General features: G+C 47.9%; 1 protein-coding gene across 4 annotated transcripts in view; it reads left to right on the forward strand.

Annotated features, from left to right (window-relative positions):
• OXR1 (oxidation resistance 1) overlaps positions 1–16,493 on the forward strand; it is a 388,442-nt gene that overhangs the window by 334,002 nt on the left and 37,947 nt on the right. For all 4 annotated transcript variants that reach the window (XM_030217988.1, XM_030217996.1, XM_030218005.1 and 1 more), the window contains one exon: positions 11,749–11,844. In XM_030217988.1, the coding sequence (XP_030073848.1) occupies positions 11,749–11,844 (96 nt within the window). The remainder of the gene's footprint in view (positions 1–11,748; positions 11,845–16,493) is intronic.

A 16,493-nucleotide genomic window follows, 5' to 3' on the forward strand; every position in this document is an offset into this window, starting at 1 on the left:
TGGAATGATCTAAGAACATTCACAAATTGGCTACAGAACCAAATTATTCTCATTCAAACGGACAACCAGGTTGCAGTGGTCTATGTAAACAAGCAAGGAGGGTATGGGTTCTACTCCTTCTGTCAGGAAGCAGTGGGAACGTGGCAGTGGGTCTTCCTTCACGGAATAGTACTTTGAGCCACATACCTACCAGGAAAGGACATCTGCCTGGCAGACAGACTGAGCTGGGTTTTGCAACTGCATAAGTGGGGTCTCAAACATGGGCATAGCCCACAAGTTCTTCCAAGCGTGGTGCACCCCCTCGGTGGATCATTTTGCCACTCATCTCGACAACAAGGTCCCCCAGTTCTGTTCCAGGCTCAGATCAAACGGCAGACTAGCTTCAAATGCCTTTTTCCATATCATCAAGCTGATCAATCCATAGACTGGTGGGTTGTGTCCATCTACCAGCAGGTGGAGATAGAGAGCAAACTTTTGCCTCCCTATATGTGGTCATGTGCTGCCGGAAACTCCCCAGTATGTTCTCTATCTCAGCAGGTGGTGGTCACACACAGCAGCAGCTCTGGCTAGGCCTCCAAGCCTAATCCTTAGGTTTTGTTGAGGCCTGGGGTTGAGGGCTCTTTTGAGCAAGTGCAAACCTGGTGGTGCCAGGTCCCTCCTTTTCTCCCCCCTCCCGCTGGCTCCGTTTAAAAAAAAAAATAATAAAAATATTTTTTTAAATGTCTTTAAAGGCGTTTAATTCGACGTTTCTTTAAACGTTCATTGCAGCTACTCACTGGGACACCAGTTCGTTACAGCTCGGAGCGGCAAGCAGGTAATTTTACCTTTTTATAGCGGGCAGGGGGTTCTCCGATTCTTCTCCTCGTGGCAATGGCGTCGGAGGGCGAGGGCGCAAAGGGTCGCTCCCCGGATCGCTGGAGCGCTTCTAGAGGGGATGCGGGGGTTTTACAACCTGATTCGCCCTTGATGGGTGATAGTTTAGTGACCGATGAATGTCCCGGTCGTTTCCTCCGGCGTGGCGGTTTTTTCCCGCCATAAACGCCCATCCCCCGCTCCTCGCCTCCGCCATCTTGGCCGGCCACGCGGCTCGGACGGCTTCTTCGGGGCCGCCCTTGAGGTTGGAGACATTAATGCCATGAACGCCCTTAATTTGGGCGACGGCACAAAAGCGGCTAAAGTTAAGCGCCGTTCTTCTCCCGCGCGGCTCCTTCACGGAGTTTCGCGCCGGACGCCATTTTGGATGCGCAGCAGTCTCTCCCCCGCTATTGCGAGTGCCGGTTGAGAGTGCGTCTAGGGCTGTTGCCCAGGCTGCGGAAGTGCACAGTCTGGGGGTTTCTCCCCCGAGTTGTTTTGCTGCTGCATCAGGCTTTCCTCATGCAAAACGCTGCCCCTGCTCCCTCTTCTGATAAAGAGGGTTGAGGTTCCCAGAGGTAAACGCCCTCAGGGTTGATTTTCCAGGCCTTGGAGGACTTTTGTCTCCTCCGATGTAGATGAGGGCAGCGTGTCTGAGGTCTCCCAACGATCCTTTGCGGATTCCTTGGAGGAGATAGATCCTCGCTCGGCTGGAGCGGATGACCCCTCTGCAGCGCGGCTTTTTAGCCCAGAGGATTTGCCCAACCTGTTGTTACAGGCCATGGACACTTTGAAGATTTCCTCTCCGGAGGACGTCTCTCCCTCAGCCCCTGTTGGCTCGGCCATTATGCTGGGGACGAAGCGCCCGCCTAGAACCTTCCAGGTGCATGATGCCATGCACACCTTAATTGCGGCTCATGGGATGTCCCGGAAACGAGCCTTAAAGTGGCTAGGGCTATGTCCCGCCTCTATCCTTTGGCTGTGAGTGAACGTGAGGCCTATCTGTGGCCTACCGTGGATTCTTTAATCACTGCGGTGACTAAGAAAACGGCGTTGCCGGTGGAAGGTGGCACGGCCCTAAAGGACGCCCAAGACAGAAGATTGGAGGCGGCCTTAAGGTCGTCCTTTGAGGCAGCTGCTTTAGAGTTTGCAGGCCTCAGTTTGCGGCTCCTATGTGGCCAGGGCGTGCCGGACTATGGTGCAGCGGGCTTCCCCCTCGGATCATTCCTTGAGGGCTGATTGGCCGGCCCTGGAATCGGGCTTAGCCTATTTGGCAGACTTGCTGTATGATGTCTGGAGAGCCTCAGCTAAAGGCATGGCTCAGACAGTCTCTGCGCGGCGGTGGCTTTGGCTGAAACATTGGTCTGCTGACCACGCCTCTAAATCCCGCCTGGCTAGATTGCCTTTTAAAGGCAAGCTGCTCTTTGGGGTCGAGCTGGACAAAATCGTGACCGATCTCGGCACGTCTAAGGGCAAGAAATTACCAGAGGTCAGGGCTCGGGTTAGTACTCGTCCCGATACCTCCAGAGGACGGTTGCAGGAAGCCCATCGGTACCGCCCGGCAAGTCGGGTTCCTCTGCCCCCTCTTCCTTCAAGAGTAATTTCTCCCCCAAGCAGCATTCCTTTCGCAGAGACCGCCGTCCCGGAGGTGCTCCCTCCGGTCCTCCCCCAGGGTCTCGTACCCAATGACGGGGCCTTGGTCCACGCCCCAGTGCAGATTGGAGGACAGCTGTCCTCGTTTCTGGGCGAGTGGACCACTATAACTTCAGACGCGTGGGTGCTGGAAGTCATCAGAGACGGCTACAAGCTAGAGTTCTGCCAACCCTTAAGAGACGGGTTTGTACTCTCTCCCTGCAAGTCTCCGGTCAAGCTGTGGTAGTGCAGCAGACCTTGGACAACCTGATCCGCCTGGGTGCGGTCGTTCCGGTGCCAAAAAATCAGATTGGCAAGGGACGTTACTCCATTTACTTTGTGGTTCCAAAGAAAGGAGGTTCTGTCCGGCCTATCCTCGACCTCAAAGGGGTCAATCGGGCCTGGAAAGTGAGGCACTTTCGCATGGAGACTCTCCGCTCTGTTATAGCGGCAGTGAAGGCAGGAGAGTTCTTGGCTTCCTTGGACATCAAGGAAGCGTACCTGCATATTCCCATCTGGCCTCCTCTCCAACGCTTTCTGCGTTTTACAGTCCTGAGACGACACTTCCAGTTCAGAGCCCTCCCTTTTGGGTTGGCTACTGCTCCGCGGACCTTTTCCAAAGTAATGGGGGTCATAGCGGCCTTCCTGCTAAAGGAAGGAGTACAAGTCCATCCTTATCTGGACGACTGGTTGATCCGAGCCCCCTCTTATGCAGAGTGCGGCAAAGCTATGGACCGGGTAATTGCTCTTTTGAGCTCCCTGGGATGGATCATCAACTGGAAGAAGAGCCAGCTGCGCCCGACTCAGTCCCTGGTGTATCTGGAAGTTCGATTCGACACCCAAGTGGGCAGAGTGTTCCTGCCAGACAATCGGATTGTCAAGCTTCAGGCTCAGGTGGACTAGTTCCTAGTAGCCTCTCCTATTCGGGCTTGGGACTACGTGCAGCTGTTGGGCTCTAGGACGGCCACGATGGAAGTAGTGCCCTGGGCCAGGGCTCATATGAGACCACTACAGCTATCTCTGCTGCTGCGCTGGACTCCGATGTCGGAGGATTATGCTGTGCGCCTTCCCGTGGACCCAGCAGTGCGCAAGGCGCTGAGCTGGTGGACGCAGACAGACAAGTTGTCTGCAGGATTGCCTCTGGTGACCCCGGAGTGGATTGTCGTCACGACAGACGCCTCTTTGATGGGCTGGGGAGCCCACTGCTTGGGAAGGACAGCGCAGGGGCTCTAGTCTCCTGCAGAGGCAAGTGGTCTATCAACCTCCTGGAACTCAGAGCCATTCGGTTGGTGTTATTGGAGTTCATCCCGGTACTGGTGTTGAAGCCTGTACGGGTCCTGTCGGACAATGCCACGGCTGTGGCCTATATCAACCGCCAGGGAGGTACCAAGAGCGCCCCTCTAGCCAAGGAGGCTATGAGTCTTTGCCAGTGGGCGGAAGCGAACCTGGAGCAGCTTTCAGCGGCCCACATTGCCGGAGTCATGAATGTCAAGGCGGACTTTCTCAGTCGCCATACCTTGGAGCCCGGAGAGTGGCAACTATCTGCTCAGGCGTTCTTGGACATCACGAAGCGCTGGGGCCAGCCGAGCCTAGATCTGATGGCGTCATCGGCCAATGGCCAAGTGCCGCGCTTTTTCAGCAGAGGACGGGACCCTCGATCCCTGGGAGTAGATGCTCTTCTCCAACAGTGGCCGACACAAGAGCTCCTCTATGTGTTCCCGCCCTGGCCCATGTTGGGCAGGGTGCTAGACCGGGTGGCAAAGCATCCCGGCAGGGTAATCCTGGTGGGTCCGGATTGGCCCAGACGTCCCTGGTATGCGGACTTGTTCAGGCTCTCAGTCGACGATCCTCTGCGGCTGTCAGTGGAGCAGGGCCTGTTACATCAGGGTCCCGTGGTGATGGAGGATCCCTCTCCCTTTGGTCTTACGGCCTGGCTATTGAGCGGCAGCGTCTGAGGAAGAAGGGCTTCTCAGACAAGGTCATCGCCACTATGCTGAGAGCGAGGAAGCGCTCTACTTCTACTGCTTACGCCAGGGTTTGGCGTATCTTTGCAGCATGGTGTGAAGCAGGCTCACTTTCTCCCTTCACTGCTCCAATTTCTTCAGTGTTGGCGTTCCTGCAAGAAGGTCTGGAGAAAGGCCTGTCGCTCAGTTCCCTTAAAGTCCAGGTAGCGGCTCTGGCTTGCTTCAGGGGCCGCCTGAAGGGTGTTTCCCTGGCTTCGCAGCCAGATGTGGTGCGCTTTATCAAGGGAGTTAATCACCTGCGCCCTCCTTTGCACTCAGTGGTACCTGCGTGGAATCTCAACCTGGTGCTAAGAGCATTGCAGAAGCCGCCTTTTGAACCCTTGTCGAGGGCATCTCTGAAAGACCTGACGTTGAAAGCAGTCTTTTTGGTGGCTATCACTTCAGCCAGAAGAGTTTCCGAGCTCCAGGCGCTCTCATGTCGAGAGCCTTTTCTGCAGTTCACTGAGGCAGGAGTGACTATTCGCACAGTGCCTTCCTTCCTGCCCAAGATTGGTTCTCGCTTCCATGTGAATCAGCAGCTCTGTCTCCCTTCCTTTCGTAGGGAGGACTACCCAGAGGAGTACTCTGCTCTTAAATATCTGGATGTGAGACGAGTCATCATCAGATACTTGGAAGTGACCAATGATTTCCGGAAATCGGATCATCTGTTTGTCCTGTTTGCAGGTCTTCGTAAGGGTCTGCAGGCTGCTAAGCCTACAGTGGCAAGATGGGTCAAGGAAGCCATTGCAGCGGCTTATGTGGCCGCGGGGAAGGTGCCGCCTATCCAGCTGAAGGCTCACTCCACGAGAGCTCAGGCGGCCTCGATGGCAGAGGCCGGATCCGTCTCCTTGGAAGAGATATGCAAGGCGGCAACTTGGGCTTCGGCTCATACATTCTCCAAGCATTACCGTTTGACTGTGGCTGCACGGGCGGAGGCCCGGTTTGGAGCTTCAGTGTTGAGGTCAGGGATTTCTATGTCCCGCCCTGGGTGAGTACTGCTTCGGTACATCCCACCAGTCTAAGGATTGATCAGCTTGATGATATGGAAGGTAAAATTATGTATAATCATACCTGATAATTTTCTTTCCATTAATCATAGCTGATCAATCCATAGCCCCTCCCAGATATCTGTACTGTTTATATTCTGGTTGAATTTTAGGTTCAAGTTTAGCCTTCAGTTACTTCAGGAGGACTTCGTGTTCAAGTTCTTCTTTCACTTGGATTCTTCAAGAGTTGAGACGAGTTTGTGTTACAGTGAGCTGCTGCATTCCTCTCCCCTCCGTTTTACGGGGCTGGATTGAGACATAAATTCTGCCGGCACTCCCTCCCGCTTCGTGCGGCTGTAGGGCAGCTTTGTACCCCTCCCGCTTCGGCGGTGTTAGGGTCAGTCAGCTCCTCCCGCGGTTGCGGTTGCAGGATAAGCCAGATCCCCCCGCATCGGCGGGTGTGGTGTCCCTCCCCCGCTCCGCGGGGATGAGCTGGACGGATTCCCCTCCCCCACTTGTGTGGGGATGAGCTGGGTTAATTCCCCTCCCCCGTTTCGGCAGTGGTGAGCTGGGCAGAGTGTCCCTTCGTGGGTGTAATTCTCTAAGTGCTGAGTCCTGCGGATGGAGCTTTGATATCGACATACTGAGGAGTTTCCGGCAGCACATGACCACATATAGGGAGGCAAAAGTTTGCTCTCTATCTCCACCTGCTGGTAGATGGACACAACCCACCAGTCTATGGATTGATCAGCTATGATTAATGGAAAGAAAATTATCAGGTATGATTATACATAATTTTACCTTCCTACACTGCGGGAAGGGTCTTCTGTATGTGTATCCTCTGATACATCTCATAGAGAATATTTTGTTGAAACTCAAGCAAGACCAGATTACTATGATCCTAATCGTGTGTGATAATGTGTGCCCAGCAGGGCATAAGGTCCTCATAAAACACATGGAGGGCAGACCAAGGCTTTATTCTATACCACTGGAAAGTTAAACATGCCTGTTTCCTCATAGGCTTCTCACTCTTAGTAAAGTCTGTCAAGCACAGCCCTAGAACCTTGTCCCTGACAGGTTCCACTCCTCAATATACAGTCACTTCTTAACTTTGAAGTTCAAGGACACCTCCTACCTCCTTAACTTGACCTGCTGATAATTGCAGATTCAGGGACACCAAAACAAGGTTAGAGGTGTTTATTTAAGCTGACTCGACACGATACCATGTTCTCTACATACGTGTCCTGCCTCAGGAATCTATACAAATAAAACAAATATATAGCAAGACAATGCATAAAAAACTGTGCATGCCATTCATTATTTGCCTTTTTTCACCAACGGTCTTTTTATAGGTAAGTTTCATAGTTCTTCGTTTACAAGTCTCATCGTTTTTATAGGATGGTGTTTTCTTATATGATGACGACGTTTTACAAGCCCCTCTTTAAATACGACAGCATTCTTTTATCTTATCACCGGGACTTTAACATACATTTTCCACAAATACAAGAACTTGCATATGACACAATTTATTTTGTTGGTTTCACAAGCACCTCTTTAAATTCGATGGCGTTCTTTTATTTCATCACCGGTACTTAGCTTTATTGGATGATATTTGTGCTTTGCAGGAAAAGGAAAGATCAGGGTTTTTAGTCCAGTTAAATCCTGTCTCTGCTTTTGACGTAGTGAATCAGATGTTTTGGGGTATGTTTCGGAATAGATAAAGCTGTTGCAAATGTTTCCATCTTGCCAGGAAGGACAAAGCATATAGGTTGGATAGATTTGAATCACTTGCTTCGAGTATGTGTGGTGTCCCCTGGACTCCCTGTTTGTTACTATATGTAACACTAGTAAAAAAGGCCCGTTTCTGACACAAATGAAACGGGCGCTAGCAAGGTTTTCCTCGGAGTGTGTATGTTTGGGAGAGTGTATGTGAGAGTGACTGTTTGAGAGTCAGAGTGAAAGTGTGAGTGTGTGGAGAGAGAGTGAGTCTGGGTGTGAGTGTGTTTGTGAGAGAGTGTGTGTGTGAGAATGAGAGTGTGTGCAAGTGTGTATGTGAGACACAGTGTGAGAGAGAGTGTGTGTGTGTGGGCGAGAGAGAGAGTGTGTGTGAGACACAGATTCTCTGTTTGAGTGAGTGTATGAGACCAAGCGAGTGTGTGAGTGACTGTGTGGCACATAGAGAGTGAATGTGATACAGTGTGAGACAGAGTGTGTGAGAGTGAGTCAGAAAGACATTGTATATCAGAGAGAGAGTGTGAGCCGTGCCCTCCCAATCCATGGCCATCTGTCCCCTGGCCCCTCCATTCATCCTTTTCCAGCAATTCCCCTCTCTCCCTGAGCCCTGCCCTCCCAATCAATGCCCATCCATGCTCCTCTGTCCCCTGCCCCCTCCATTCATCCCTTTCCAGCAATTCCCCTCTCTCCCTGAGCCCTGCCCTCCCAATCCATGGCCATCCATGTTTCTCTGTCACCTGCCCCCTCCATTCATCCCCTATCCAGCATTTTCCCTCTCTGCCTGAGGCCTGCCCTGCAATCCATATCCATCCATGCCCATCTGTTCCCTCCATTCATCCCTATCCAGCATTTCCCCTCTCCCTGAGTCCTGCCCTTCCAATCCATGCCCATCCATGCTCCCTTTGTCACCTGGCCCCTCCATTCATCCTATCCAGCAATTGCCCTCTCTCCCTGAGGCCTGCCCTGCAATCCATATCCATCCATGCCCATCTGTCTCCTCTATTCATCCCTAGCCAGCAATTTCCCTCTCTCTCCCTGAGTCCTGCCCTCCCAATCCATGCTCCTCTGTCCCCCTGCCCCTCCATTCATCCATTTCCAGCAATTCCCCTCTCTCCCTGAGCCCTGCCCTCGCAATCCATGCCCATCCATGCTCCTCTGTCCCCTGCCGCCTCCATTCATCCTTTTCCAGCAAGTCCCCTCTCTCCCTTCCATGACCCCCCCCCCCCCTAGCATCCAGGCTCCTCTCTATCCCATGTCCCAGCCTGGCCCGCCCTCTCTCCTCCCCCCCTTCGCATCCATGTCTCCCCCCCCCCCCCCTTCGCATCCATGCATCGTTTTGGTTTTTTTTTCTTCTTTTTCAATTTACCTCCGTGGCGTTTCCGGCAGCGAAGCGTCAGGGAAGGAGGCGGCGCTCCCGACGTGTAGCTTTCCCTTCGCTGTGTTCCGCCTTATTTTGAAGGCGGAACACAGCGAAGGGAAGGCTAGACGTCGGGAGCGCCGCCTCCTTCCCTGACGTTTCGCTTCCGGATTTGTTTGTTTTGTCGCGAGGGCGGGGGCAGAGACGGCTGGCTGGCTGGCTTGAAGGGAGGCTTCACACCACGAATCCACGAACCCTACAGCTTCAGTGACGTCAGATGGCTTCAGGGCTTCACAGAACGTTGTCCTCATTAGAACGTTCACGGTGCGTTTTATTATATTAGATTCATTGGGTTTTATTATTCACGAGCTGGAATTTGCAACAATATAGCTATACCTATGATATTTAGGTTGTCCTTTCAATGACTAAGACATCAAAAGGTGCTTTTTAGCAGCTTCAGAACATCCTACTTGGATATCAGAAATTGGATGTGGGGCAAACAAAGATTGAGCTGCTTTGGGTAGGGAGGTATGCCATGCAGTCCTTATAGTCAAGAACTAGAGTAAAGGAAAGTTCAGAGCCGTGACACCATAATTCACTCGAGTCTCAAACTGATCATGCAAATTCCTCTAGTGGTCAGTAAAGCTTTTATAACTCCTCATTCCCATTCTTTGCTCCGTCAGACTAGACAAATGTGGTTGTTTCACCATAGTTTCATCTGTGCAGAGTTCTGCAGGCTGTGATGCTGCCCCGTCTGAACTATTGCAGTTCTGTTTACTTATGTCTACCATAAAAGCAGTTAGTATAATTGCAATTGGTACAACAGAATATTGAGGGAGCTCAGGGAGGTCTTGGTGGGACCTCTTAAAGATTTATTTAATAGATCTTTAGAGATGGGAGAGGTTCCGTGAGATTGGAGACGAGCGGTTGTGGTCCTTCTTCACAAAAATGGAGACAGGGAAGATGTGGGAAACTACAGACCGGTAACCTCTCATGTTGGTGGTAGGAAAATAATGGAGTCGCTGCTGAAAGAAAGGCTAGTTAACTTTCTAGAAGCCAACAGATTACAAGACCCGAGGCAACATGGCTTTACCAGAGGAAAATCCAGCCAAATGAATCTGATTGACTTCTTTGGGTGACCAAAGAACTGGATGAAGGGTGTGCACTAGATTGTAATCTACTTGGATTCAGCAAAGCCTTTGATACTGTCCCCCACAGAAGACTCGTGAATAAGCTGAAAGGGCTGAACTTAGGACCGAAAGTGGTGAACTGGATAGAAAACTGGTTGACTGACAGGTGGCAGAGGGTGGTGGTAAACGGAATCCACTCGGAGGAAAGGAAGGTGAACAACGGAGTTCCTCAGGGGTCGGTGCTGGGGCCTATTCTGTTTAATATATTTTTGAGAGATATTGCTGAAGGTTTGGAAGGAAAGGTATGCCTTTCTACGGATAACACGAAGATAGCCAATAAAGTGGATTAGAAACGATGAGAAGGGGTCTCCAAAAGTTAGAAGAATGGTCGAGGGTCTGGTTTTTTAAATTTAATGCCAAGAATTGCAGATTGATGCACTTGGGGTGCAGAAACTCAAAAGAGAGATACCAAGTAGGAGAGGAGAGATTACTAAGCTTGGCTCAGGAGAAAGACCTTGGGGTGTTGGTGTCAAAGGATATGAAGGTGAAGAAACAATGTGACAAGGCGACCGCCGTGGCCATAAGGATGCTAAACTGCATAGAGGGGGGTATAACCAGCAGAAGAAAGGAGGTGTTGATGCCCCTCTACAAGTCGTTGGTGAGGCCTCACTTGGAGTATTGTGTTCAGTTTTGGAGACCGTATCTTGCTAAAGATATAAAAAGACTGGAAGTGGTGCAAAGAAAAGCTACAAAAATGGTTTGGGATTTGCGTTGCAAACCGTACAAGGAAAGAGTTGCCAACCTGAACATGTATACATTGGAGGAAAGGAGAAACAGGGGTAACATGATACAGACGTTCAAATATCTGAAAGGTATTAATCCGCAAACAAACCTTTTCCGGAGACGGGAAGGCGGTAGAACTAGAGGACATGAATTGAGGTTGAAGGCGGGCAGACTCGGGAGTAATGTCAGGAAGTATTTTTTCACGGAAAGGGTGGTAGATACGTGGAATATCCTCCCACGGGATGTGATGAAGATGAAAATGGTAATGGAATTCAAACATGCGTGGGATAAACACAAAGGAATACTGTTTAGAAGGAATGGATCTACAGAATCTTAGCGGAGATTGGGTGGCAAGGCCGGTAATTGGAAAGCAAAACCGGTGCTGGGCAGACTTCCACAGTCTACGCCCTGATCATAACTGAATAGATATGGATGGGCTGGAGTGTAAATTTTAAGGGGCTTCGACATTACCGTCAGAACTTTTAGTACAAGAACAGTGCTGGGCAGACTTTTATGGTCTGTTCCCTGAGAAAGGCAGGGACAAATTAAACTCGAGTGTACATATAAAGTATCACATACCATATAAAATGAGATTATCTTGTTGGGCAGACTGGATGGACCGTTCAGGTCTTTATCTGCCGTCATTTACTATGTTACTATATATTACTATATAGGGGCCATAAATTATGGGGCAGTGCCATCACTCTGCTGGAAGGTTTACATTGGCTTCTGTAGTCCTTGTGTTCATTTTAAAATCTTCACTTTGGTTTTTAAAAGTTTGTGAAATACTGGCCCCATAGTCATAGATAGTCTCCCATCTGCAGTCTTTATTCAAGTCAAGATTTTGAGCTTGCTTTGCCTCCTCCTAAAGAAATTATCAGCCAACTGAACAGATCTCTTTCTGGCAGGGTTCATACCCTATAGAGCTTACTTCTGTCAGTTGGTAGTTAAAGTACTTGTTATTCCAAAACATCTAAAAACCTGACTGTTTACTGAATACTTGAGGAATTAAGTATTAAGTTCCCCTTATTGGGATAGTGATTTTGTTACCATTCTCGACACTTGTATCATTTAATATTATTATTAGTCATTTTTACATTACTTTCTATTGCATTTGTCCACTTTCTGTTGTTGTCCACATTTGACTTGGATTTACTTCCTTACAAAAGTGAAATATAAGGTTTAAATTAAATGTAAACTAAATTAAATATGATGTACTGCACATTGATCTATACAAAATGCACAAATATGTTTGCTTTTGTCTCCTTTAGGTTTTTGGTGCCCTGGCGTCTGAACCTTTTAAAGTGAGTGACTGTTTTTATGGTACTGGAGAAACTTTCCTTTTTACGTTCTGCCCAGAGTTCGAGGTAAGTACAGAAATGTTATGCTACATTCAGTACTTATATCCTGCCATATCCCAGACGCAGTAGGTTCAAGGCGATAACATTCAGTACTTATATCCTGCCATATCCCAGACGCCAGGGTCGGCCCTAGGGTTTCTAGCGCCCTCCTGAAGTCTATTAGTCAGCGCCCCTACCCATCCAGAGGCAGGATCAATATGGCTCCTCCCCCACAGTAGACACACCCCTTTTACCAGCCATGGCATCATTGAAAATATTACACCAGTATAGAAGAAAAATAACTTAGCACACAGACCAGGAATTAGGAGAACAGACAGTCTTGCCAACTCTGAAAAACAATGTGTTATCAAAATTTCAGAATCTAACAAACAGATCCCTATTCAGACACTTGGCCTTGCAGTCACACATGTAGAACAGAGATAGCCCCTCTTCAAATTCTTCAAAAATTAACCTGAAATCCTAAGAAGTTAGACTCTGCATGCAGCACAATAGCCTTCCCATCAAGCACAGCTTAGGATCTAGCTAGGACAGACTTAATCAACATAAACTAACATATTCTACAATCTGAGTTGGACAGACTAACAGGAGTTACTGAAGTGGGAATGAGAGATAGGTGATGGTTAGGAATTGAAAGCAGGCATCTAGCCCTCCTGTCCTGTGAATTGCTGTGGTGGGGTGGGGGTAGAAAAGGGTGGGTCAGGTGCAGTACTAAACAGCAGTCTCTGACAAAACAAGGGTCCAGGCTCTGCTGTGCTGTCTCTGTCTGAGCCCTCTCTGGGCAGAGGTTAGCTGAGCTCCCACAAGTTATTTCAGAGCCAGATTCAGTTGGAGCAGTGACATCTTCTGACAAACACAAGGAGGATATTTCTCTGCTTGGGAGTGGGGAGGGGACCGGACAGAGAGCTGACAGCTTTGGAGCTAGACTGAGATGAACAGCAGAGATTAGATTGAAAAACAAAAGCCTCAGCAGAGCTTGATTGCTTGCAAAGTAAGTGACGCCCCTGAAAGGCAAGCGCCCTCCTGTACTGCATAGCCTGCTTACTGCATTTGACCGGCCCTGCCAGACGCAGTAGGTTCAAGGCGTGTAACAATCGAACAACTAAATACAGCATCAACACCAAAAAAATATAAGCATACAATATTACAATACAAAATTACAAAGCATATGATTTGTGAAATAAATAAAACGTCAGCATCTTTTGAAAATTAATATAACTAGAAGACAGCCAAATATGTAAAGGCAAAGAGTGCCATACTTTCAGTGAAAGATAACTAAAGGATTTATCATGAACAGATTTAACACTCCTTTCACAGAAGGAAATGCTAGAAGAAGGTGATCAGCAATTTGACAGCTATTAGCATTTCCCCAGCAAATGATTCCGTGTTAAAATCCATTGAAAATGTTAAAAGTTAAACACAGCTTAAAGTTAATTCAAGCCTCAACAGGCAACCAGTGAAGCTCAGTCAACAAAGGAGAAACATAATCGTACTTAGACTTCTTACATGTTAGCTTAGTAGCAATATTTTGAACTAATTGTAAAGTAGACATGAATTTTGTTGAAATTCCCAGAAAAAGAGTTACAATAATCTAATTGGGATAAAATTGTTAACTGAGCAAGTATTCTAAAATGATCTTGAAAAAAATAAGATCAAACAAACCACAACTGCTTAAGTTAAAAAAAAAAACAAGCTTTTCTAACTACAGCATTGACATCAGAGAAGCAGCAGGTAATACCCCTAATACTCTAGATATTATCCACTCTCGGAGATGTTCCAGCTTTAATAGATAATGACATTGGAATAGATACCTGATTAGAACCAAACTACAATAGCTTTTTCTTACCAGTGTTGAGCTTGAAATGATGGTAAGCTAGCTGACCATTTTCTAATCTTCTCAATCACATTAGTAATAGCAGCAAAAGAAGCTGCCAAGTTACTACTAACAGGCATTAAAAGAAAAGTGTCATCAACATAAGAATAAATTGGGGGGGGGGGGGGGGGTTCTAGTTCTAGAGTAACCAAATCTAATGAACTCATATAAATATTATATAAAAAAGGAGAAATGGGTGACCCCTGAGGGACACCACATAGAGGTTTCCAAAAAGAAAAGGAAAAACCATCTTTGAGAACATATCGCCTCTTCTCTGAGGCCAAGAAGGTCAGTTGTATTCTCACAGTTGTGACGTCATCTGATGGAATCCAGTACAGATGCTAACAAGGGAGAAGTTTCTAGCAGTGTCCCACCCCTCGTGCACTGGTGCCTTCCTGCATGAGCTCGGGTCCCTCAGTCTTTGTCATTATGTTCTCTGCGTGTTTCTTCTTCTTCACAGTGCCTTCCTGTGCAGGTACTTTTGCATTATTTTTGTTTTTATTTTATCCTCTCTTTATAATAGTTTCAGTTTTTGCAGCTTTCAAAGTTTCCTTTATTTTTTGCTACCCCTTTTTGAGGTTCACAATTGAGGAATTTAATTTTGCCACTATTCTTTTCTCAATGTCCAGGAAGACCCTCGGTGGCTTCAAATGGTATGCCCAATGTAGTCGCGTGATTTCGGTAAAAGCCACACTCTTGGTGCATCAGATGTCTTGGGCCTAACCATGACCCTAACTCTGTTTCACTGTTTTGGGATCTCACCATGTACTTGTGATCTGGATTGGCCACTGTTGGGCTTGATGTACCTTCGGTCTGTCCCAGTATGGCAATTCTTATGTTCTTGTTCTCTCTGTTTCAAAATGCAGCTGAGGACACAGAGGGCACGTCGGTTCCAACAACTTGTTGACTCCTCACAGGCACTGGAAACAGTGACCCTGATGGCTGCTAAGTCTTCAACAACCACTGGTAGTGCACCGGCATTGAGGAGGTCTCCACCTCTCTCGACATCGGACACTGAAAGTAGGCCTCGGGACTTGTCAGCATCAGACCTGAGGGCATGTACAGGTTCGACGACGTCCTCATCTGCACCAAAGGACCATGGTTCTAAGCGTCAGGTGAAGCCCAAGAAGCATAAGCATCAGTCCTCTTAGACACATGGAGCTGGGAGCTCCGGTGTATCGGCATCACCAGTATCCAAGAAGCGCAGGCACTGGTAGGAGTGCTGCTTCTCTGTGTTAGAGGTGCTGGTGCGCAAGTCTCCAAGCAGCCAGGTTCCTTCTTCCATTTCGACACCAACATCTTCTCAGACTACCTCTGTCCCAGCTCCTCCAGCCTTTACTGATGTCTTCCTTTGCGATACTGAGCCATGCTGTGGGAGGAGCTGGCACAGCTACTGCAGTTGCAATCCGCTCAGGCATCAAGAACGCTTGCGCCAGCTGCGGATCAGCCCCACATACTTCCTGAGGCTCTATATGTGCACTGTGGAAACATTCTTGGTGTCGGTGCCTCAAAGGTTATTGACGCCAGGGAAGGAGGCTTCCCTGGTGTCTGAGGATAGGATTGCACCTCGTCATTCTGAGTACGAAGTAAAATCTGATTGGGACCGCTCATGGGACTCAGAAGAAGACCCTCATTATTTCTCGGAGGATGAGTCTTATGGGGTCCCTTCTGATCTCTCCCCACATCAAGAGTCACCACTTATGGAAGGAGTCACGGTACCATTGCATCCTATCCTTAAAGTTGCACTGACAAAGAACTGGGAATCTCGCTTCTCAGTGTAGGTCGCACCAAAAAAGGTGGGTTTGCAGTATCATATCCAGAAGGCTCCCAGATTCGAGAGGGCCCAGCTGCATCCGGCAAAGATGGAATTGCAATAGTCTAGGTGGCTTATCACCATTGATTGTACTAGGCTACGGAATATTTCCCCTGGGAAGAAAGGTTTCACTCTTTTGAGTTTCCACATTGAGTGGAACATTTTCTTTGTTGTGTTTTTCGCATGAGTGTCTAGTGTGAGATTTTGGTCAGTTGTGACTCCGAGAATTCAGGCTGTCTGAAACAGGAAGGTTGTATTCTGGGGTGTTTATAGTTGTAGGTTTGTTAGTATTATATTGTGTAGAAAGGATGAGACGTGTTTTTTCTGCCTTGAGTTTTAGTTGGAATGCATCCGCCCATGAATTCATTATTTGGAGGCTGTGTTTAATTTCAGTTGTGATTTCTGTTAGCTCGTGTTTGAACGGGATGTAGATCGTGACATAATCTGCGTAGATGTAAGGATTAAGGCCTTGATCGGATAGTGATTTGGCTAGGGGTGTCATCATTAGGTTAAAAAGATTCGGAATTCGTTGATCAATCTAAGTACATTTCCTCCAATACCGAAGTATTCTAGGATGTTCAATAGTATTTTGTGGCTGACCATTTCAAATGCGCTAGACATGTCGAATTGCAGGAGAAGTATACTATTGCCAGTTGCAATTGTTTGTTTGAATTTGGTGAGGAGAGAGATTAGCACTGTTTCGGTGCTGTGGTTGGATCGAAATCCTGATTGTGATTCGTGTAATATTGAACATTTATTTAGGTAGTTGGTACAATATACTCAACAACTATTGCATTTATATTTATCTTTATTACATCAATTAATCTCATAAACCTAACAATTATTGTCTAAAATCCCCATATATCTACCATTCATTCATTCATCCATTCACTCTAATTCACATTTATAAAACTAATATCAAAATATCAAACTCTATAACATTAGAACACCCGGAATAATAGAATCACTTAT

The sequence above is a fragment of the Microcaecilia unicolor genome, chromosome 1, assembly GCF_901765095.1.
Source record: "Microcaecilia unicolor chromosome 1, aMicUni1.1, whole genome shotgun sequence".
Lineage (NCBI taxonomy): Eukaryota > Metazoa > Chordata > Amphibia > Gymnophiona > Siphonopidae > Microcaecilia > Microcaecilia unicolor.